The sequence below is a fragment of the Mobula birostris genome, chromosome 16, assembly GCF_030028105.1.
Source record: "Mobula birostris isolate sMobBir1 chromosome 16, sMobBir1.hap1, whole genome shotgun sequence".
Lineage (NCBI taxonomy): Eukaryota > Metazoa > Chordata > Chondrichthyes > Myliobatiformes > Myliobatidae > Mobula > Mobula birostris.
Genome location: NC_092385.1, coordinates 56,529,387 through 56,553,741, shown reverse-complemented (window position 1 = coordinate 56,553,741; position 24,355 = coordinate 56,529,387). Strand labels below are relative to the sequence as shown.

Sequence of the window (24,355 nt, the reverse complement as noted above, 5' to 3'; positions counted from 1 at the left end):
CTGATGTAAATTAGGTCGTGCGGTACAATACAAAATGAAAGAGATAAAGAACAATAAATAAATAAATAAGCAATAAACATCAAGAGATGAAAAAAAAATGTTGAAAGTGAGTCCATAGGTTGTGGGAGAAGTTCAGTGATGGGATAACAATGATGTTATCCCCACTGGTTCAAGAGCCTGATGGTTGAGGGGTAATAACTCTTCCTGAATGCGAGTCCTGAGGCTCCTGTACCTTCTTTCTGATGGCAGCAGTGAGAAGGGAACATGAACTGGGTGGTGGGGATCCCTGATGATGGATGCTGCTTTCCTGCGACATCACTCCATGTAGATGTGTTCAATGGTGGGGAGGGTTTTACCAATGATGGTCTGGGCGATATCCACTACCTTTTGTAGGATTTTAGGTTCAAGGGCATTGGTGTTTCCATACAGCCAGTCAATATACTCTCCACATACATCTATATATGTTTGTCAAAATTTTAAATGTCATGCTGAATCTTCGCAATCTGCTAAGTAGAAGTGCTGCCAGCTTTCTTCATAATTGCACTCATGTGCTGGGCCAGGACAGGTCCTCCTAAATGATAACACTGAGGAATTTAAAGTTGCTGACCCTCTCCATATCTGTTCCTCCGAGGATCTCTGGTTTCCACCTCCTGAAGTCAATAATCAACTTCTTGGTCTTGCTGACATTGACTAAGACGTGGCTGTTGTTGTGGCACCACTCAGCCAATTTTCAATTTCACCCCTATATGCTAATTTGGCCTACAATGGTGGTGTCATCAGCAAACTTGAATATGGCATTGAAGCTGTGCTTAGCCACACAGTCATAAGTGTAAAGTGAGCACAACAGGGGGCTAAGCATATAACCTTGTGGTGCACCTGTGCTGATGGAGATTGTGGAGGAGATATTGTTGCCAATCCAAACTGTCTGGGGTCTGCAAGTGAGGAAATCAAGGATCCAATTACACAGGGAGGTATTGAGACCAAGGTCTTGAAGCTTATTGAATAGTTTTAATCAATAAGCTTCAAGCATTAATCTATAGTTATAATACACTGAAGGTTTAATATGCTTCACAAGTGGAAGTATATTTAGAATCCATCAGACAAGTGGGTGTTAATCAAGATGATGTCAGTGACCAACGCAACCAGTGGCAACATCCAGATAATTCACTAAAACTTTTTCTCTTCCTTCTTCTTTTAAACACGCTTCTACTACTGAACTGCATGCAATTGGAGCCTGTAATTTACATTTTTATTATGCGTTTTTGGGCTGACTGGGCAAACTAGAGCTTTAGCTGTCTCCGGGGGAATTCAGCGTGTGGCTTGGCAGTGCACGAACCCATCATCAGCTCCATTATTCGCCCATCTCGCCGAGCAAGACTGAAATCAGTGAGGACAAGAGCGGAAGGTGAGTGGTGTTCAGCGCTGTCTCTCTGCATTTGACCGTTCTCCTTCTCCTTGCTCACTGCTGCCAGAGCAAGGTGCAGGAGTCTTGGGTCTTAGGCAAGATTTCAGCAGCATGGCTTGTGGATTGGACTCATTTTTAGTTGTGCAATTGGGCAATTTGGATTCGGGCACTTCGATGTGGATTGGCTCTGCGGCTTGCAGTCAACGAATGACACAGTGCTAAACTGAGTTGGACTAAACTAAACATTCCTAGACCATTTCAAGGACTCTACAGTTTGATGTTTAATATTGTGTGTTATTCGCTCATTTTTTGCCACTTGCAGCACGATTTGTTCTTTTTTTCATGCACTGAGTGTTTGATGTTTTCTTTGAAGGGGGTCCATGGTGTTTCTTTGTTTAGTGGCTGCCTGTGGGAAGATGAATCTCAGCGTTGTATAATGCATGCATACTTTGATAATAAATGTACTTTCAACCTTTGAATCACAGAAATTAGAAAAGAATTCTAAAGAGTCAGTCAAAATGTTTTTCAGGATAGATATTTTGTTAAAGTTTCAGGAAGAAACAACCAATGGATGAAGAATGCATAAAAAGCCAGTGTAGGATAACTCGTGGTGAATTCTACAGTTCAGAGTGCAGTCTTACCTCTTTCCAAAAGGCATATCTGATATAATGATATCCACAGAACTGGTCTTGAGTGGAAGGTTACAGATATCCCACTGTATAACATCTAAAGGCAAGCCCCAGTTAGTCCTGCAATGCATGACAATGTTAATTTCAGTAAAAGGATGAAATAAAAGACACCTTAGATTAGCCTCCACAGGCTTACTTTTCTTAAACCTCAAGGCCCTATTCATTCCCTAAACATGCTACACATTTTGAGTTATATTTCTACAAAGGTAAGGTATTCTGCAGCACCCATGTGAACCAGTCAGTGGATGTTGGGAAGCTATTAATTGCACTGGTATTAGGATTGGAAAGCCTGGTGATTATCTTCTTCTGACCCCCAGATAGGGCACAGTGGACTGTTGTTGACTATCATCCTGATAGAGATCAGGGAACTAGTTGATTTGTGTTATTTCGTTCACATTCTGATAAAACATTGCACCAAACTGTAATCTGCTGCCCTGGCCCAGCTCAATATCACTGATGTATTCTTGGATTATGATTAGTATTAGATATTCCACTTTCTAACAAATCAACAGTATGTTTAAAATTGTTACAAAGACACAATGGGTTGGGAAATGGACAACAAATCATTTATTCAGGCTCAGGTTTGTCATGTCTTAATTTTGGTCAGTTACTCATTAGTCTTACCAATGAACCACTACTAGGCAGGGGTCAACTTTTATATCTTGAATTAAAAGCCAAGACTTAACAATATCAAACACATAATCATCACTACCATACTGTCTGCACTTAACAAGCAAGCCCTCACCAGCCAATTCTTTCACACTTTAGATAAACTTAACCTTGTGGGTGAGTTTCGATAACAGGGTTTTTTTTCCAACTAAAATAACAATTGTTATCACATTTTAGATTTAACTTTCTAGGAATCTTCTAATTTTCCTATATATTAAAAGCATCTAGGTTGCAGACAGGGATTCAAGGCTGGGTACTTCTGAAGGTGCTGACCTGCGGTGTGTACAATTCTGTGTGCACCTCCATGGGAACTCCATACACACATGGCAGGTTACTTGGCCTTACCTAACGTTTGAACTCAACACTAGCCTTTGCCAAACATGATATGTAGTTTGTAACTGGGGCCAGTGGTCTGTAATCTCAGGTGATTTCTTGCCCCTTTCTCCTTGACAAAGGCTGACTGAAAAAAATACAGCTCAATTTCACAATATTTGAAAATGGAATCAATGACCTGCCGGTACACTTATAGGAACATTGCAAAGCCCCTTGGAGAAGCAGAACTCAGTGTTCACCAGGCAGAAGAATTAATTCTTACCTTCCCTTATCAAGTCTCTTCTTCTGCAAGGAATTGATGTTATTAATGGATCTGTTCACAGCCAGTACATTGTTGTCTCCACCAACAAAGTAAGACTGTGTGAATTCCAAAGCTCCCTAGAAAAGTGTTTAAATGAGAGATAAGTATCAACAACTAAAGGCACAGCTGAAAACACGTAGAAAGTACTTTTTACATACAGTAATTACAAGAGACCCCTATGGACTACTTGCTACCAAAGGCAAACATCTCCCTGCTGAAGTTATGAGTGTTAAAGACTACACCCAACCTCACATTCACAATAGCTCTAAGATTTGTGACAGCTGTAATTACTTAATTGTGGTGATGCTACGTCGGTGCGGAATGTGTGGTGACACTTACAGGCTGCCCCCGGCACATCCTTAGATGTGTTGGTTGTTAATGCAAACAACACATTTTACTCAAACAACAGGAATTCTGCAGATGCTGGAAATTCAAGCAACACACATCAAAGTTGCTGGTGAACGCAGCAGGCCAGGCAGCATCTCTAGGAAGAGGTGCAGTCGACGTTTCAGGCCGAGACCCTTCATCAGGACCTCTTCCTAGAGATGCTGCCTGGCCTGCTGCAGTCACCAGCAACTTTTATGTGTGTAACACATTTTACTGTATGTTTTGATGTGCATGTGATCAATAAATCTAAATCTGAATGATATCTAATATTTCCTATTCTATACACATACAACTGTGTGAAAAATAGTGTGTAGGAAAAGGTTGAATGTCTTGTTGTGTGACAGTGATGGCCCATCATATGGAGAACCATGCCCATCCAGAATTGTAATCTCATGTTTTAACTTTCCTCAAACTTGTTTCAATTTACTGTTTGTAATTCTCCCTGTTAATAAGAACGGAACAAAACGACAAAATCTCACTCGCCAACATCACCACTAATGACAGATTAGCACGAGACACATTTTCACTGTGGGTCTAGACTGGCAGTGGCATCTTCAATTCCACTGCCTACGTGCTGTACCCATGAGACCATAAGACACGGGAGCAGAGTTAGGCCATAAGGCCACAAGGTCACTGAGTCTACTAAACCATTCTATTGTGGCTGATTTATTATTCCCCGAAACCACATGGGCATTTCATGATGTCTGACCTTCCAAAGACCTCCTGACTGAACCTGTAACAGGTTAATACTGGCTCAAGGAAAGCAGTCTTATTCCAATGGATAGGAGAAAGTTAAATAAAGCTTTTATTTAATTAAGTTGGTTTAAATATTTCTATATGCGTACACATGCATATGTTTTTGATCTTTAAAATATTAACAGTATTTTGAACAAGGTTCGCTTTTTTAGCAGTGTTCAGGGGATTTTGAATCCTGCCAAAAGACATTCCCAACAATGAATAAGTGTGATGGCTTTGACAGCAAGTGAACCTGGGATGGGTTTCACTAGCTGTTAAAGCACTGGGGAAGAATCAGGGAAGAATCTCCAAAAGGGAAGAGATTCTATGCCATTATATTCCTAATCCACCTCCACCAAGTAAAGGTGATAAGTCTTACTGGTTCACAGATCTAATGCCTCAAAGTGGCAATTCCCCAGAGAAATTCTACATTGTTGTAAGATGATTGACCATGGGTGCTATCATCAGTAAACCACAGAACTGTTAATGACAACTGTTGATCTAATTCACATTCTATCATCCAAAACAGTTGTTGCCTTATCTTTGTACGTAATTTCCATTAGTTAAGCCACAGTAAACCCAGGCATGAAAATGACAGAATTCTAGTGTTATAGCTTTGGAACATTGATCTGCTTCCCTCCTCTCTCCTGAGTATGCAAAATTTCTGCATGTCAAAGAATGTTCTAGCTGGGGTGACCAGATAGATAATGGGCAGGTGAGAATCTTGGCTCATTTATCCTTACTGTGTGGCAAGATCAATTTACCTGTTGTTATCCTATACAAGAACAACTTAACTGAGATCATGGATGGAACCTAGCCACGCTTGCACTGCATTTTAGACTCAGTGCAACATGTGACACGAATGGAATGTGAGGCTGTCAAGGTGGGTTGCAAATGACAAAGGTACACAGTGACAAATAATACAGGCACAACTGTGCACTGTGCACAACTCAGATCCAGCCTTATCCAATGCAGGAGATACAGTGCATAGGTTGCTAGCATACTGTACATTAGATGTTACTGGATGTTCTAATAGATCCATTTGCAGTATGAGCCCAGTGCAACTAATTTACCACATTCAATTCTACAGGTACTGCACAATGGACAATGACGGGTGCATGTTGTGCTAATGTTCACTCCCTCTGATATGCAGCCATCATATCTAAATTCTTTGTGGACTGACTCTGGCTGCAAAGTATATAGTTTGCACGAAGAGAAAGTGAGAGTTGGGAGGAAAAACAAAATACGGAAGGAAGAAAAGTAGGGGAGGGAGAACAACATAGGAGTGGGATGTGAAGTGTGAGAAGCATGGGGGAAGGGAAATTGTGGTGCTTGGAGGGAGTGAGTATTAGTGATGTGGAAAAAGAGAAATACCTGGATCTGGGCCGTACCTCCAAATATCCGGACCTGCATCTCGGTTTTTTTGCACTACCTTACTTTCCATTTTTATATTTTCTATTTATGATTTATAATTTAAATTTTTAATATTTACTATCGATTTGTAATCCAGGGAGCAGGAAGCACAGAATCAAATATCACTATGGTGATTATACGTTCTAGTATCAATTACTTGGCGACAATAAAGTATAAAGTACAAAAGTAGAAAAATATAGAAAATAGAGACAAAGAAAATGCTGAGGAGACAGATGTATAAAGCTGTACATGTACTACATAACACAAGCCAATTCTACAACATGATCCAAAGTGAATTAGAAATTGTGCATGCAAGATCCCAGGCAGAAGTAACAACAAATGAATCAGTGCAGTCAAATCTGCCTGTATCCGACTCATTCATCTCAGTGACTTTACCTCAATTGGGATAGCTCCTGTCCCGCACATTGGATCAACGATGATATCGGTTAACTGAGGACTACAAAGTCTGGGAGGCAAAATTTTTAAGACAAGTTAGCTATAATGAAGACAAAAAAGCCAGCTGCATTTACATTTGCTTGAAGCTTTGTAGTAGAACAGATCTGCAATCTTATTAACACAAGCAGAAGAATTGATGGTTAAGTACGACAGCTCTCAGCTGCGTTGCACATGAGGATTGGACGGAGAATGTGGTGTGATGCACTTAGTGGCAACTCCACAGAGCTAGCAGAGCATATCAAGGTGATATAGATGAGGAGGCTTACATCTGTTTTGTCCAAACTACTGGAATACCCATGCAAAATGAGCTGATTAAGAAATATGGCACCTTATTTTTAATTCGTTTGTAGTAAGGTCTTACTACACTATTCAGAAATTAATGAAAGGCATAAAAGGCAATTGTTTCAATCAACACTTAGTCCAGGGTGAAATATTTACAGTACTGTTCAGAAGTCTTAGGCACATATATACATACATATAGCTAGGGTGCCTAAGACTTTTGCACAGTACTGTAAGTAATTTTATGTATTGCACTGTACTGCTGGTGCAGCTGCAAAAAGCAAATTTCGTGACATACATGAGTGATGATACACCTGATTCTGATATGGGTCTCTATTGTGGACTGGGAGTGCAATCATGGTTGGGAAAAGGGGAAAGGAGAGGGGATGGAGCAGTAAGCACCAGAGATATCCTGTAATTATCAGTAAACCAAGTATTTGGGATCAAATGACCTTGCTTGGTGTCTCAAAGTTGGGTGTGTCTGCACCCATACCACCACCTGCCCCTGCCACTCCTTCTCTTCCACCTGTCAGACACCCCTCCACTCTTGCCACTCCCAACATTCTTTGCTCTTGCCAGATTTACAAACTTGCTCTCAGCTCCTTGTTGACAAATACAGTACTGTGCAAAATTCTTAGGCACCAAAATTCCTTAGGTGCCAAAAACCTTTGTGCAGCACTGTATATAGGTAAGGGTTCATTATTCAGCCAGGGCGGACCTATGGGACAAGTAATAGTCATATAATTAAAATAGATCAAGGAGATAAATTGCATTTATGGTAAGACCTTTCACAAGAGGATTGTCAGAAAAAATTAGGCACATTTAAGAGGGATTGTGGACACTACTCAAACAGCTCGTACACTAATAAGGTGAACAGATATAAAATCAGGTTTGGATGCTGCGAACAGGGGACGCTATTTTTTTAGGGTCTCTTTGTCTCTATTCCGTCTGCTCTGATGTCATGTCTTTCTATACCAGTCTTTTTAAGATGTCTTATCCCTTCATGATTTGTGCAGTACAACTTCATAGTCCATTGATTAATAACACAGTTGTAACCTTTTTAATCCCTGGAAATCTTCTAGAAATATCTTCAGCATCCTCTATAAAGCATTCATGTCCTTTCATTCACGTACGGCACCCAGAACTGGACATATTGCTCCATCTGATGACAAGTCTGTATTTATCTGATTTGACATAACTTTTGTATTCTATATATCTGGTTTTATAACCACATCACATGTTTTTTTAACCTCCCCTACACAAAGACAAAAGCAAAAAATATTCTCAGTTCTCTCTAATAATATTCAACTGACAACTGTTATATTCTTTTTCTGCTTTCCAACCCCATCATCCAGGGAAATTGGTCTCTTTGTAAGATTATAGCCAACCCATTCCTTAGAGGAACCCACTACTGCATCATGTAACCAACTTCTGATTCTTGAGTTGTCTGTCCCGGCTAGATCCCTCAATTTCCTGAAATTAGTGCTCCTAACATTAGCTATGTATATTCTAGGTTACCCGTCTTTGCCTATCTCTAATCTGAACTGATACTATGATGACTATTCGGAAAATTATGATGTGACACTCTCCATATGGCCCACTTCATTTCTTGGACTAGATAAAGCAATGTGTTCTTCCCTATTGGAGACAGGTAAAAGTTAAATAATATTTTCTTGTCCACCCTTCTGAAATTCCTCCCCTCATTTGCTATTAACACGAAGTATGTATTCCTGTCGCTGTTAAGGGCTGAATTCACAAGCTTGCAGTCTCAGCCTAACTCTCATCATCTATTTTTCTCGTCTGAACAGCTTGTTCTCATATCTCTGACTAGCATCCCCCAGCTTTGCTCACTGAACAGAGATACGATTTGTCTTTGATCAACTTTCCAGATTACATTAAACTGACTTTCTCAGCTGCAGAAATTCATGTCAACAGTATTTCCTGAAGCTTTCAAAGTTTTTGAATGAAAACTCATTCTAACTGTAGGGTGCAAGCTCTTCTGGAATGAGTGAAATGGCATTTCAGTGAAAGCTTTGTAAAACAGTAAGAGTGTCCACAGTGATCTCAGTTCCTCCCAGTGTCAATTATTAACATTCAAGCCATCTACTGCAAGCAGCTAGGTGTTTAAATGAAACTCAGCAACTTAATTTCAAGTTTTCTTTATACAGGTTTTATGATGTAAAGGAAATGTCTCTTTCTTGGCAAACTGGGATGTTTGCTACTTTGGGTAGTGTTACCTGGAAATTATAAAAAATAACGAGAACTCATTTCTGCCTAAAATATTGAGTCATTCTTGCATTTGCCTAGCCAGAGAGGGCATCATTTATTTTTATTTTTATTTTATTTACAGATACAGTGCAGAACAGACCCTTTCTGCTCAGCGAGCCACGCCACCCAGGAACCCACCTAATTAGCCCTAGCCTAAATACAGAACAATTTACAATGGGCAACTAACCTATTAACTGGTACGTCTTTGGAATGTGGGAGGAAAACAGAGCACCCGTGCATTCACGGGGAGGAATGTACCAACTACTTACAGATGACGCCGGAATTGAACTCTGAACTCCAATGTCCCAAGCTGCATCAGTGTAGTGGACAGCTATGCTACTGTGGCGCCCAATCGTAACGTTGTCCTTCACAGAATGCCCACATGCACTGATGCTTTGGGAGAGCATAGCTTTAGAAGGAGTAGGCCATCTAACTGCGCGTGTATGCTTTGTAGTCAACAATATCCTGGCTAATCTCCTACCTCAGTGCCACTTTCTTGCATTAACCCCATTATCTTTCAAATCCTCCATGTGAAAAAAATCAATAGATTTCTGCCCTGAATACAGCCATGACTGAGCCTCTGCAGCGCCTTCAGATGCAGTATTCCTCTAGGTAAAGAAATTTTTCCACATATCTCTAGTAAATTGTTGAACTTTCATTTTGAAACTGTGACTTCCATTTTTTTCAGGAATATTGTCAGTGGCTAGTGGAATTCTGCTGGGGTCAGTGTTGGGACTGCAGCTCAAACACAAGAAAATCTGCAGCTACTGGAAATCCACGCAACACACACAAAATGCTGGAGGAACTTAGCAGGCCAGGCAGCATCTATGGAATTGGTCCTGATGAAGGAGCTCAGCCTGAAATGTCGACTCTTTTCCAAATCAAATTGTTGGGTGTATTTAATACAGATATCGGTAAGGGGATTAAGGTTTACACGGAGAAGCTAGGTTAAATGAGTGGCAAAGATCTTAAAAATGAAGTCCAATATGGGAAAATGTGAAATTTCCTATTCTGGCAGGAAAAAACAAAAAAAATATCATCGAGATATTGAGAGAATGCAAAGCTCTGAGTTGCAGAAAAATCTGGTTGTCCCAGTGTGTGATTCTCAAAAGGCTTATGTAATGAGCTAAAATATGAAATATTTTCATTTCATATGTAATGAAAATTAGAAAAATACTGCATTAGCGAAAAGTGAAGATCTCAATCTTGTATTGAAAGAGTGTACTTGTCAGTGTTGGAGTGAAAATATGCTACTTAATGGTATGCTGATCATGAACCAAACAAAGATCAATCACAATGAAATGAAAATTAAAGGTAATTGAATACAATCTCTCCAGGGAATGTCTGGGGTTTTTCTGGGTGCTCTAGTTTCCTCACTCCGTCCAAAGACATACTGGTTGTAGGTTAAATGGTCATTGTAAATTGTCCCATGATTAGGCTAGGGATAAATCGAGGCTTGCTCTGCAGCACAGTTCGAAGGGCTTATTCCACACTGTATCACTATATAAATAAATAAATAAATAAATAAATAGCTAGATAGATAAATAGATAAATAGACAGACAGACAGACAGAGATATATATATATTCAACAGGCTGGTTGCAGACATCTAAGAAATGGCATGCCATTAAATTTTTAAAGGTTTGTGGTGAGAAAGCGCCTACTGATCACCAAGCAGCAAAGAAATTCATTGATGAGTTTGCCAAGATCATTGCTGATGAAAATCTAACACATTGAATGGCTGCATCAGTACATACTGTATGTGTGATGAACAAGTGTAAGACAAGTATTGCTTACCGGTAGTGCCTAAATTCAGTCGGGAATGATGGCGATGCCAAACAACCAATGACTGTCCATCTGGCTGAGGTAGTGGTAGTAATGGTTCAACGTCTATATTATAGTTTCATGCACAAAACTATTTAAAATATTATATAAAGCAACCCACCCTTCCTATCATAGCTGTTGAGGAATGGGTAGCTGTTGAAATTGATGGCAGATATAAAACCAAATGCAGCGCAGGAACCTGGTAACAGACACGGTCAGGGTGGTCATTCAATTCTTACAGCGTATGGAGGACCAGCTCCATCACATCAGACTGTGGACTGTTCATTCTGTGAGCTTCATGTCAGCTGTATATCAAATGTATATGTAATGTAAATGAATTCCGTGTTTAGTCGTGGGTCACGTCCCCAACAAAAATCGCTATGTAGATGCAAGTATTCCAAAATCCAAAAAAATCTGAAACCCAAAGCACTTCTGGGCTCAAGCATTTCAGATACAGGGTGTTCAACCTGTATATTCTTTCTTAGGGAGGCCAGTACAGAACATTCCAGATGTGGTTTCACTGATGGCTCTATATAACTGATAAATAAATCAGTATTTTCAAACACAAATGTTGAGGTGTTTTCATTAGTGGAACAGTCTGAAATGAGGGGAGACAGCTTTAAGGGGTCAGTCACGTAAAAGCACGGTATGTAGAGATGTCTTCATGCAGGGGGCAGTGAACCTCAGCAATTCGCCTCCCCGGAGTTGTGGAGGCTAGCTCATTAGAAGTACTTAAACTGGAAGTGTTCTTGGGGGAAAAAAAATATCAGGGGTTTGAGGGTTATGGGGATGTGGCACAGAGGAGGCCTGCGGCAGATCAACTATTATATAATGAATGGCAGAGAAGACATGAGAGACCCGTTCTCCTAATTTTTTGTGATCTCTATCTAATGCACTTCAAATTCAGATGTCCAAATGTTTGGATAAACAAAGCAAATAAATTAATTCCTACCTTAGCATCCCATAGGCCAAAGTAGATCGAAGAGTTGTAGGCCCAAAGTGAACTATGTTTCGCCTGTGTAGACTTTCCTCTGTAAGAGCTATACCAATCACTACTTCATTATCATGAATATTGAGTAGGATCTGCAATTAATATGTGTGAATGGATAGAGGGAGACAAAAACAAGATGATTATTGATGGGAGCACAATGGTGTCATTTTCTTCCCACAGGTAACAAAATACTTCGCAGCATTACTATGGATACTTTCCAGCAAAGTAAATGATATCATCAAAACCAACAACCACCTGCTGTACTGAGAAATCCTCCCTGTGTGCCATCTGCCTACAGCACTTCCGTACGATGTACAAAATACAAAATTTAACACATCAGCTGTAGACAGACTTAGATCAAAACTGGGCAATAACTTAGTGCTATGTGATAAGGTATGATTTTCCAATTACACTTTACTTAGAACAAGACTGTAATGATCATATGTTTTAGGACATACACAATATGAAATGATTGAAGGCAATTTGACCATTCATTCCTTCAACAAATTCAAATGCTTCCTATTCATGATTGAAACTGTGACCATATCACTTAATGGTACTAAAATTCAATGATCTTAATAGGTTCATAATGTCTCCATTTCAGTATTTATCCTTTAGCCTGCTAAGCTTCTGAGAGACATTGTCCTTTACCACACACAAAACCACTACACACAGACCCACTACAGCCTAAGACACTTGTTTTCAAAAATAACAGTTAAACAGCTTCAACTGTATTACTTAATAATTTGAAATAAAATAAAGCTTTTGTTTTTAATTACTTCCTCAGGTTGGGGGATGATAAAAGGAAAAAAAAAACTCAGGGTTGGGAATTCTTCTGTACAAACCTATTAAGACTATTGAAAATCTGAAATTAAAAAAACAGAAAACGCTAGGAATACTCAATAGGTAAAGCAGCTTCTATGGAGAGAAAACCAGTTAATATTTCAGGTTGAAGACCCTTCGCCAGAACTGGAAATCACCGTGAATAACACTGCAGCTGGGAATACATTTTAGGTGTGTGTCGAAGTCAAGGGTTTGAGCTGGCTGTAAGACTGCCATGATACTCATCAGCAGTGTGTGCCTGTAAAAAATGCCGATTGATTATGTACACAATGGTGGAAGGCTATTCATAGCAGCTGACAACTTCAAAAGAGCAAAGAAGAAAAGGCATAGGAGGGTGGAGAGACACACTGTATATTAAATTTGAGTACTGAACCTCTATATCAAATTTGGTCATATCTGCCTTCCACTTGAATAGATCCTGCACAGCACCGCCAAACTCTCTAGCTGCCTCCATTGAGGTAAAGTTATGCTTCTCCCCAGCTCTATTGCAGGTAACTCTAAATTTGAGTAGTTCGCAGCCCTTCCCTTCATTTTCATTTTTGCCATTCAGATGTCCCTCATGTGGAACCTGATCGGCAGCCACATCATTGAAGATCATGGTGGACTCCTTGATTTCAGAGAGTTGATCGTCACTTGGCCCAGATTCAGTGACAGGTAACGTTGTTCCATTGTGTAGCTGATCTCCAGAAGCTAAATGGGGACAAATCACAGGTGCATTATTTTGGTTAATTTCACGTGGTGTTTCTGAAGCCGGGCTGCTTTCATGATTGGCTTTCCTGCGCTGTAACTTCCTCTTCTTCAGACTGTTGTTGAGCTCCCACACTTCAAGGGGAACTGTCCAGGGGAGTTCGCCAGCCAAATGCCTGAAGTCCTCCAGTATACTATCCTGTTAAAGAAACAAAGAGACAAGCAAAAAAACAAGTGATATTCCTGGTGTGACACAGAGATGGGTTGCATTGTTTGAGGTGGCACCTTTCAAAGAGATATTAAATCACAGCACCACCTGCCTTCCCAAATAGATGTAAAAGAATCAAGGGATACTCTTTCAATGAGGACTCCCCTATTCTTCAGCATTGTAACTAGTATTAAATCATTTTTCATCTGCTGTATGAGGGAATTAATGTCTTCTAATCAACTATCATATTTCCTATAGGAGTGACAATAGTTCTGAGGTACTGAATGAGCTCTGTGGTGCTTTGGAATGGGTCTTATAGAGCAAACTAATGCAATATTGGCCTTTCTCAACAGGTCAGAATAAAAAAGGTTGCAGCTTATGTTCTCGCTTTCTGAAATTGGGATATTATAGTCTACTTGGAGCACTCACCTCAAGCATTATATGTTCTTCAAAATTACAGCAAAGTCATTCAATGTAAAAGCAGGAATTCTTTCCTTACACATACTGGGAATTAGTAAGACCCTCTACAAAATATCTGTTAATAATAGATCAATTGAATTTTTCAACATCAAGATTAAAATGTTTTTATTAGAAAAGGGTTATGCAACCAAGTCAGGTGAATAGTGTTGATACAGATCAACTGCAATGTTAGTGAATAACACTCGAATACTAGAAAAGACTCAGGGAATAAATGACATACAGCCACTCTTGTTCTTATTTTCTTTCCCTTGTTTCCAAGACTTTTCCCCTTCAACTTTCTGCACACGTACACTCGGTGGCCACTTTATTAGGTGCAGCTGTACACTTGCTTGTTAATGAAAATATCTGATCAATCATGTGACAGCAACTCAATGCATAAAAACATGCAGACTTGATCAAGTTGTTGCTCAGACCAAACATCAGAATGGGGAAGTAATGTGATCTCAGTGACTTTGACAGTGGATTGATTGATGGTGGCAGACGGGGTAGTTGAGTATCTCAAACTGCTAATCTCCCTGGGATTTTCACACTTAACAGTCTCCAGAGTTTACAGAGAATGGTGCAAAAACAAAAAATAAATCCAGTGAGTGGCAGTTCTGTGGGTGAGAATGTCTTGTTAATATGAAAGGTCAAAGTGAATGACCAGACTAGTTGAAGCTGACTGAAAGGAGACAGTAACTCAAATAACCACTTGTTATAAGAGTTGGTGTGCAGAAGAACACCTTTGAATGCACAACACACTGAACCTTGAAGTGGATGGGCCACAGCTGCAGAAGACCATAAGACATAGAAGCAGAATTAGGCCATCTGGCCTATCGAGTCTGCTTCACCATTCAATCATGGCTGATCCCTCTTTTCTATCTCCTCTTCAACCCCAGTTCCCAGCCTTCTCTCCGTAACCTTTGATGCCACGTCCAATCAAGAACCTATCAATATCTGCCTTAAATACAACCAAGAACCTGGCTTCCACAGCTGCATGTGGCAACAAATTCCACAAATTCACAACCCATTGGCTAAAGAAATTTCTCCACATCTCTGTTTTGAAAGGGCGCCCTTCTATCCTGAGGCTGTGCCCTCTTGTCCTAGACTCTCCTACCACGGGAAACATCCTTTCCACTTCTACACTGTCTAGGCCTTTCAACATTCGAAAGGTTTCAATGAGGTCCCCCTCATCTTCTGAATTCCAGTAAGTACAGACCCAGAGCCATCAAACGTTCCTCGTATGACACCCTTTCATTCCTGCAATCATCCTTGTGAACCTCCTCTGGACCCTCTCCAATGCCAGCACATCTTTTCTAAGTAGACCATGGACATACACTTGGTAGCCACTTCATTGGGTACAGCAGATACCTAATAAAGCGTCCACTGAGTATAAGTGCCAGACTTGACACCCCATTCTGAGTTGAACCAGTCAGGGCAGAAGTCAGCCAAAATCATTGCTTTTAGTACCTGGGGTTGAATAGGAGTCAGAGTTCCTGCTCATGATCAAAGCTCAGAGACTTTTGAAGAACAATGCTGAAATTGCTTCAATGCTGTCCCCTAGTTTATACATAGCAAGTGCTAAGGTAAGGTATTGAGATTAACATAGTGTGTCAACTCGAGTCAAAACATTTGTGATAAGACTCCAGTGACAAAGGTAAGAAAACAGATGACCTATCCCAAAAAACCTACAGAAGTAGCACAATAGACTGAAAAAAGTGTTTGAAAATGCAATCTAAACAGAGTTACATGGACTTTAAATCTTAAGTTGATGGTATCCAACAACAACATTAACAGCCTGTACTTATACATTTGGTTTTTATTAAGAACTCTGCTCCATCATCAAGGCAGTAATACCAGACAAAATTTAACACTGACACATTAAAAGAGCTATCAGGCAGTTGACCGAAAACTTGTTGAGAATAGATTACCTTAGGAGGAACAACAGGAAAGGACATGAAGATTTAGATTCAAAGGTTCAAATTACATTTATTATCAAAGAAATGTATAAATTATACATCCTTGAGATTTGTTTGCTCACAGGTAGTCACAAAGCAAGAAACCCGAAAGAGCCCAATTGAGGAAAAAAAAGAATAAAAATAAAAAAAAAGACCAACCCCCAATGAGCAAGAGAAAAAAAATACAAATCATATAAACAACTGAAGAAAACAACAACATGCCGAACCAAAATTGAGTCCTCGAATCCGAACCCTGGAGTAGGCAAAGCCTCCCATGTTAGTGGGTGTGGAGAACAGCAGCTGTGGCAGTCTTCATAGCTCCAGTGCCATGGAGAGGAGTGACCATCATGGAGAGTGAGCAAAATCAGCTTTTGTCTCCTATCTGGGCTGGCGTTTAAATTGTCTAAACAGCAGATCGTACCTCGCACTAGGACCCAGCAGCAGTGAAAGGCTCCAGGCCTAAACCACGTTGACCAGCGACTTGTTGCAGGCCTAGATTTCACCACTCTGCCTGAAGCCGCTCTCAAACTCTTCAAATCAGCTCGGCACCCAGAGTGATACAACCTCACACCTGGGTCAGTTGTATGGGCATTGAATCTCCTCTTCCCACGTTCCGATTTCTCCTCTCCCCAGGTTCCGATTTCTCCTCTCGGCATCCAGAGCAATCCAACCTCGCAGCCAGGCCAATTGTACAGGCATCAAACTCCATCTGCAGCACACCATCTTGGCTTGTCCCCAAAACTCACCTCACCATCACTCGGCCCTTCACTGCTTACAGCAATCATTTAACACAATTTACCTCAGAAAGGGTAATTTTAGTGATGTCTTTAGTCAGATTTATTAACTTATTAACTGCTTTCAGTAGCGCCACCTTAACCAGAATTCTAAAGTTTAGGGCATCTGCAGCTGAAGGCAGGACCAATACTAGAGTAACTAAATACAAGGGTGATCAAGAGAAAATAAATGAAGCGTTGCAGAAATGGAGGCAAAAACAGATTGAAGGAGGCCAAAGTTATGAAGGCATCCAAAAACAAAGATGAGGAGTAAAAGTGAGACACTGTTTAACCAGAACCAACAAGTGTAAAGGCAATCACATGGGGATGGATGGTGAGCCTGGTGTGAGATGGAACCCATGAGATGCAAGTCAAGGTTTACAAGGTGAGAATTAGGATTCCTGCAGCAGAGATGGACTCAAGTTTGCAGAGAGCAGAACATGGAAATCCAGCTAGGAATGCAAAGGAGGAGTCAAGTGTAAAGTTAACAAAAGGTATATGAGTATTTCAGTAGCCATAGAGATCTACAGCTCTTTGGATTAACTCATCAATGTCTACCTGAGCTAATCCCATTTGGCCCACATCCCTCTAAACATTTACCTGTCCAAATGTCTTTAATCTTATAACTGTAGCTGGCTCTATCACTTCTTCTGGCAGATCATTCCATATACCAGTAGAAAACTTGTCCCTCAGATTCCCCTTAATTTTTTCACCTTAAATCTATGCCCTCTAGTTTTAGACTTCCCTACCCTGAGAAAAATAAAGACCGCTACCATCCATCTTATCCATATCCCTCATGATTTTATACATGCCTATCATGTCACCCTTCAGCATCCTTCACTCCAGTCTCTCCTTATAACTAAAGCCCTCCAGTCCTGGCAAAATCCATGTGAATCATTTTGCACCTTCTCTAGCTTAATGGCATCCTTCCCAAAGCAAGGCAACCAGAACATGATACTTCAAGTGTGATTGCATTAACACCTTCGATATTAAAGGATGCTGAAACAGAAGCAGAGTCTGCTGATGCCATGGAGATGGAAATGAACAGTTTTAATGAATTTGGGTGTCTGTATGATGGATAATAAAAGAATGGCAAAGTGAAAGTACAGTCTGATAATTAGAGCTTGACTGAAGAAACAAGGTATATAGGTAATAGCTCAGCATCAAATCGAGAAAAACAATTCTAAAATACCATAATATCAAACTTAACCAAGTGTTAAACAAAATAAATGAATTGGAACAATGGCACATGACATTGGAAAAATAGGCAGAAAAATGTAGGGAGCTCCAATCCTTGAGGATAATATTAGGCCACAAATCAGTAATGAGCCTAGCTCAACAGATTGGAAGCTGAAGTCAGAATGGGTTTAAATAAAAAAATGGGCAAAGAACATTGTTGATCTATTGGGTCTCTATTAGTAGTTACATAGTTCGGCAGAAAATCAATATAGAAGTAATAGACTTTTAAAAAAGATGTTTTAAGAATCGTAGGGGACTTTAAATCTTACATGGTCTAAAAAAGTCAAATCAGCAAATACAGTCACGGACAGGTTTATTTAATACATTCAGATTCTATTTAGAAAGATTATTGGAAAAGTGAACTATTCATAATCAACTACAAAAGGACAATGTTAGATTTAATGAAAACTCTTGAAAGTTGATTAATATCACTGAAGACTGGATAAATGTAAAACACAACTAAGAATGACTTGGAATTGATAGGAAACAAGTAAAAAAATCAAGATTCAAAATTGTTTATTCTCATTCTTCAGTACAGGAGTGTAAAGGAGAACAAAATGATTGTTACTCTGGATCCAATGCAGTATGAAAAACACAATAAGCATAAAGAACACAATTAAAACACAATAAATATAAAAGCAATCTTATAAACCACAATATACAAGTAACTGTTTGAGTATGATCATATATACATAGACTAATTTTATGTACGTATATTAAGTGACACTAGGTGTAGGAGTATCTGTACTTAACGTGACTCTGACAGGAAATGTTAAAATGACAAAATGACTATTGGCAAGAGGAACTCTTCTGGGTAGCAGCAGGGCTTATGAAAACACAGTAAGACAGTGACTGTATCAGTGTAGGTATGTGGTGTGGAGTGTAAGCATAAAGTGGCAGTACATGGGGGTGGTTAGGGTGCTGAGTGGCTGATGTGTATGTAGTGGTGCTAATGGGGTGCAGTAATGACTAGAGGTGTTGATCAGCCTGAGTCTAGTGGTGCTAGCGTGGATGATGCGTAGCCTCTTCCCTGATGGGAGTGGGACGTTCAGTCTATAAGCAAGGTATCTATACCATAAAATAACAAACAACAAACTACCATAATCAGCAACAAAATACCTATATCTACAACTGATCAAAGAACTTGTGCAAGTCTGCAAAAAGGAAAAGGGTGTCTAAGTAAAATCAACTGTTTTGCGTTTGTCTTTGCAAAAGAAGGTTCTAAAGGCATACTAGGTAAACAGAAGGCAAAAGAGATTGAGGAATTTAGTCATAGTATTATACAACGTGGAAACAAACTTGTTCATGCTATATGAGTTGCTCAGTAAGTCAGTCGTACCTTTGGCTCTCTAAACCTCATCTATCTATGTACTTATCTAGACAGTTTTTAAATGTTGCTTATGTGTTCACCTCAATCACCATCTCTGGCTGCTCATTTGAAATATGCATCAGTATTTGCATAAAGAAGCTGCCCCTGATGTTCTTTCAAACCTCTCACGTCTGATCTTAAACTTATGCCCTCTTGGTCTGCACCCGGGGAAAGACAATGTGTTCCCACCCTGTCTATGCCCTCAGGTTCTTATATACCTCTGAAACTTCTACATTACAGAGAATAAAGTGCTAGTCTACACAACCTCTCTTTGTTACTCAGGCCCCTAATTCCAAGCAACATCCTGCTAAAACTTTTCTGCATTCTTTCTCATTTATAAATGAATGGCCAAAACTGTACACAATACTCCAAGTGAGGCCACACCAACATCTTAAATAACTGCAACATTACTTACCAGGTCATACACTCAATGCCCTGACTGATGAAGGTCAGAACGACAAACAGTTTTTTCCACCATTTTATTTACTTGAGATGTCACTTTCGTCAAACTATGCACTTGCATTCCTAGGGCCCATGTTGCATACCATTTCCCAGAGCCTTACCATTCACTGTACAAGTCCTACCTGGCTTGATCTCCCAAAATGTAATACCTCACATTTATCTGGATTGAAAGCAACTTGCCACTCCTTAGACCACAAACCTAGATGATCAAGATCCCCCTGTAATTTTTCATAATCTTCTACACTATGAACAACACTATCTATTCGCAACTTAATAAGTAGACCTTGTATATTCACATCCAAATTGTTTATGTAATTTACAAAAAATCCCAACCCCAACCCTAGTGGCAACCCACAGGCATTCAGTATGAGAATCAACTCTTAAACCATCACCGTCTGCTTCCTAGCACTGAGCCAATTACAAATCCAATCAGCTATCTCCCCCCCTGGATCCCATGGGATTCAGCCTTCCAGACCCCCTGCCATGAGGGACCTCCTCAAAGGCATTACTCCACTGCATCTACTGCCCTATCCTCACCTACCCTTTCGGTTACCTTCTCAAGGAACTCATGAGATTTGTTAGACACAGCTTCCCACGCACAAAGCCTTCCTGAATCAAACTCTATCTCTCCAAAAGTTGGTAGATCCTGTCCCTCAGAAACCCCTCCAGCAACTTACCCATCACTGATGTCAGACTCACTGTCCTGTATAGTTTTCTGGCTTGTTTTTGCTACCTATTTTAAACAGTGGTACATTAACCACTCTCCTGTGGTCTGAAACCTCACCTGTGGCCAGAGATGAAGCAAAAATCTCTGCAAGGGCCTCCACAATTGCACCTCCAGCTTCCAACAAGGTCTGGGAATGCAGCAGACCAGGACCTGGGGATTTATTAATCTTAATGCACTTTTTGCCTTCTTCACTCCCTGCTAAACACGGCACATAATGATTACGATGACACCCTGTTGATCCATGTGTGGTCCAAGACACTTCCAGTCATTACCCTCACTTCCTTAGCTTTCATTGTTTTCTCCATCATAAAAACCGGAATTCATTAAAAATCTCTCCCATTTCCTTTGGCTCCACACACAGATGGCCTTTAAGGGGACCTGCTCAATGCCAAGCCACCCTTTTACTCTTAATATACTGTACCTGTGGAAAGTCATGGGATTTTGCCTCACCATGCTTGCCAGATCCTTCTCATATCCTCTTTTTGGCCCCTGACTTCACTCTTACGTACACTCCTACACTTCTTGTAGTTCTCAATATATTCACAAATTCCCAATTGCTTTAGTACAGTTCGTTCCCTCTTCTTTTTCCCAGTGTTGCACCTTCTCTAATAGCTCCCTCAATATATTGCTGAAAGAAACTTTCTTGGCACTTATCACAAATTCTTCTCCACCCCAGCCTTTTACACTATGGTTGGTTCAGTCAATATTACAGAACTTAAAATCTCCCACTAAAATGCTTACAATCTCTCTACGTATCTGCTTCTCCAATTCTTGCTGAATGTTCAGGGATCTATAAGACTAATCTGTCAGGGTGTGCCTTTGGGGTGCAGCCCTGTGGACAACCCAGTTCCTCACTGATGTAACTGACTGGAGCGTCACGTGTGGTTGAAACATAAGATAGCAGGCGGTGTGCGTTGCTTTTGGAAGGCCCCTGCACTCAAATGACCTCTCTCTCGATGTTGAATGAGAGTCTGTCGGTCCTCGAGTCAGGGAACTCGGACAAGCAGTGTGGCAGATTGTAACATGGAAACAGTGGGCTGCTGGTTTCCCCTCTCGTTGTTGCAGGAGAAATCTCTCTCTCCCTCGCTAGTGAGAGAGAGAGCCCGTCTGAGATGTCGAAGTGTTGGGATGGACAGTAGTTTTTGATGGACTCTAGGTCACGATCTCTTTGGGGGCTTTGCTATTGCTTGCGCATGGTGGGTGACTTGCTGGAGCAACTGGGGGGAGGGGAGGGTTGTTGGCTTTTGCTGCTGCCTGTGGGGTAGGGGGGGAGGGCTTCAGGATTTAAACGTTTTCTGTCATTCATTCTTTGGGGTTTTTTTTCCGTTTCGAGGATGGCTGCGAAGAGTAAGAATTTCAGGTTGTATATTATATACAGTCTCTGATATTACATTAAACCACTGAACCACTGAATGACCATCCCCTTCTTGTTTCTATGTTCTACCCATATAGTCCCACTGGATGATCCCCTAAGAATATCCTCTCTAAGGATTATTAATATGTCCTTTTTCATTAAGAGGGCAACTCTCCCTCCTCTTTTACCTGCATCTCTGTCACACCTGCAGCATCTGTATCCTGGAATATAGAGTTGTCAGTTTGCCCTTCCCTCAGTAATGTTTCCCTTACGGCTATAATATGCCAGTCCCCAGAGCCAATCTATGCCGAGTTCATCCGCCTTACCTGTCAAGCCCCTGCATTGAAATAAATTCAGTTCAAATCAATGGTCTTACATCTCTCTTTACTGCGTTTCTGGATACCCTAACAGCTAAACTTACTCTCAATGGCTACCATATCATCCCTGATTTTTCATCAGCCACTCTACCTCTTGGGACCACACCCTCCACCACTCTAGTTTAAACCTGACTAAGTAGCATTAGCAAATGTCCCAGCCAGGATATGAGTCCTCCTCCAGTTCAGATGCAACCCATTTCTCTTGTATAGGTCATCGCTACCCCAGATGACAGCCTAATTATCCAAAAATTTGAATCCCTGCATCTTGCACCTGGTACTCAACCATGCAATCAGCTTAGCTGTCTTGCTAATTCTACCCTCACTAGCATGTGGCACTAGGAGTAATCCAGAGATCACGTCCTGCTTTTTAAGTTCTCACATAACTCCTTATATTCACTGCGCAGGACCTCGTCCCTCATTCGACCTATGTTGTTGGTACCAACAGACTCTAACTGTTTACGCTTTCCCTTGAGGATGTTCTGCAATTGTTCCAAGACCTCAGAATCTGAAGCAGGTTTAATATTAAATTAAATAAATAGTGCAATTAAATAAATAATGCAAAAAGAGGGCTATGGGGAAGGGAAATTCTAGGCAGCTCCTAGAGTAGGTTACATGCTCGGCACAACATTGTGGGCTGAAGGGCCTGTAGCGTGCTGCAAATTTTCTATGATCTAAAAGAGAAAAAACAAAGTAGTGAGGTAGTGTTCATGGGTTCAAATTCTATTCGGAAATCTGGTGGGGAAGAAGCTGTTCCAGAATCGTTGAGCGTGTGCCTTAAGGCTCCCGTACCTCCTCCCTGATGGTAGCAATGAGAAAAGAACATGTCCTGGTTGATGGGGATCCTTAACGAAGGATGCCACCTTTTTGAGGCATTGTTCCTTGAAGATATCCTAGATGCTGGGGAGGCTAGTGCCCATAATAGAGCTGACTAAGTTTATAACTTTCTGCAGCATATTTCAATCCTGTGCAGTGACCCTCCCCCATACCAGACAGTGATGCAGCCAACCAGAATGCTCTCCACAAAACATCTGTAGAAATTCGTGCTTGTCCTTGGTGATATACTAAACCTCCTCAAACTCCTAATGAACTATAGCCATTGTCATGCCTTCTTTGTAACTGCATCGACATGTTGGGCCTCGTTCCTCTTTCTGGGACCCGGAAGGCAACACACCAACCAGGCAACTCTTCTGTGGGCACAAAATATCCTGTCTGTCCACTTAACAATAAGGTCTCCTATAACTAGCACCCTGCCTGATGTTTCCCTTACCAGCTGAGCCACAGAGCTGGTCAGAGTGCTTCTGACCAGGCAACAGCTGCTGTACCCGGAAAGGTTGTTCCCTCCCCTGTGGTATCCAGTATTTGCTTCTAAGGGGAATAGACACAGGATACTCTGTACCCTCTGTCTCTTCTCCTTACAAGTTCAAGTTTATTGTTATTCCTGTATACATACATACCACCAAAGTTTCTCTGGACTAAGGTGCACAACACAGTACATATAACACACACAATGCAAAGGTAATTGTACCATATATAAATTAACAAATAATAAAGTGTATCTATGACACAAGTTAAAAAGAAAACAGTATACACTACTGGCACTTCAAACTTGGTGAGACCTGGGTCGTGGCAGGGAGCTTAGGAGCCTCACAGCCTGATGGAAGAAGCTGTATCTCATCCTAACCGCCTTATCCTAATGCTACAGTACCTGCTGCATATGGTAGGAGGTCAAAGAGATTGTTGGATGGATGAGAGGGATCTTTGACAAAGCTAAGGACCCTGCGCAAGCAGTGCTACTGATAGATATCTTGGATGGGTGAAAGAGAGACCCCGACGATCCTCGCAGTTTTCTGAAGGGCCTCTCTGGGTAATCACCTGAATATATGCAGCCTGCAACTTGGGTGTGATCACCTTGCTACAACTCTTGTCTATGACGCCCTCAGCATCTTAGATCATCCTAAATATGTCCAACCTCAGCTCCAGTTCTTTAATATGGTCAGACAGGAACACTTCCTACAATTGAGCACACTTCCTACAAGTGTAGTCCATTCCCTGCAGAAACAGCATGCCACTGACCTGGTGGATGTCCCAACAATACTTATTCTAAGTAATAGCTAAAAGAGATTTTACCAGAGCCAACTTGTTTCCTTCCT

The 24,355-nt window shown here is 40.8% G+C and overlaps 1 protein-coding gene across 5 annotated transcripts in view; it reads right to left on the bottom strand.

The window, feature by feature from the left end:
- thumpd3 (THUMP domain containing 3) overlaps positions 1 to 24,355 on the bottom strand; it is a 38,771-nt gene that overhangs the window by 6,735 nt on the left and 7,681 nt on the right. For 4 of the 5 annotated variants that reach the window (XM_072280666.1, XM_072280670.1, XM_072280668.1 and 1 more), the window contains exons 4-8: positions 12,966 to 13,478; positions 11,711 to 11,841; positions 6,329 to 6,398; positions 3,359 to 3,474; positions 2,047 to 2,154 (exon numbers count right to left, since the gene is read on the bottom strand). In XM_072280666.1, coding sequence (XP_072136767.1) covers positions 2,047 to 2,154; positions 3,359 to 3,474; positions 6,329 to 6,398; positions 11,711 to 11,841; positions 12,966 to 13,478 — 938 coding nt within the window. Of the gene's footprint in view, positions 1 to 64; positions 1,812 to 2,046; positions 2,155 to 3,358; positions 3,475 to 6,328; positions 6,399 to 11,710; positions 11,842 to 12,965; positions 13,479 to 24,355 lie in introns of those variants that run through there. The other variant, XM_072280671.1, reaches the window with a different exon arrangement.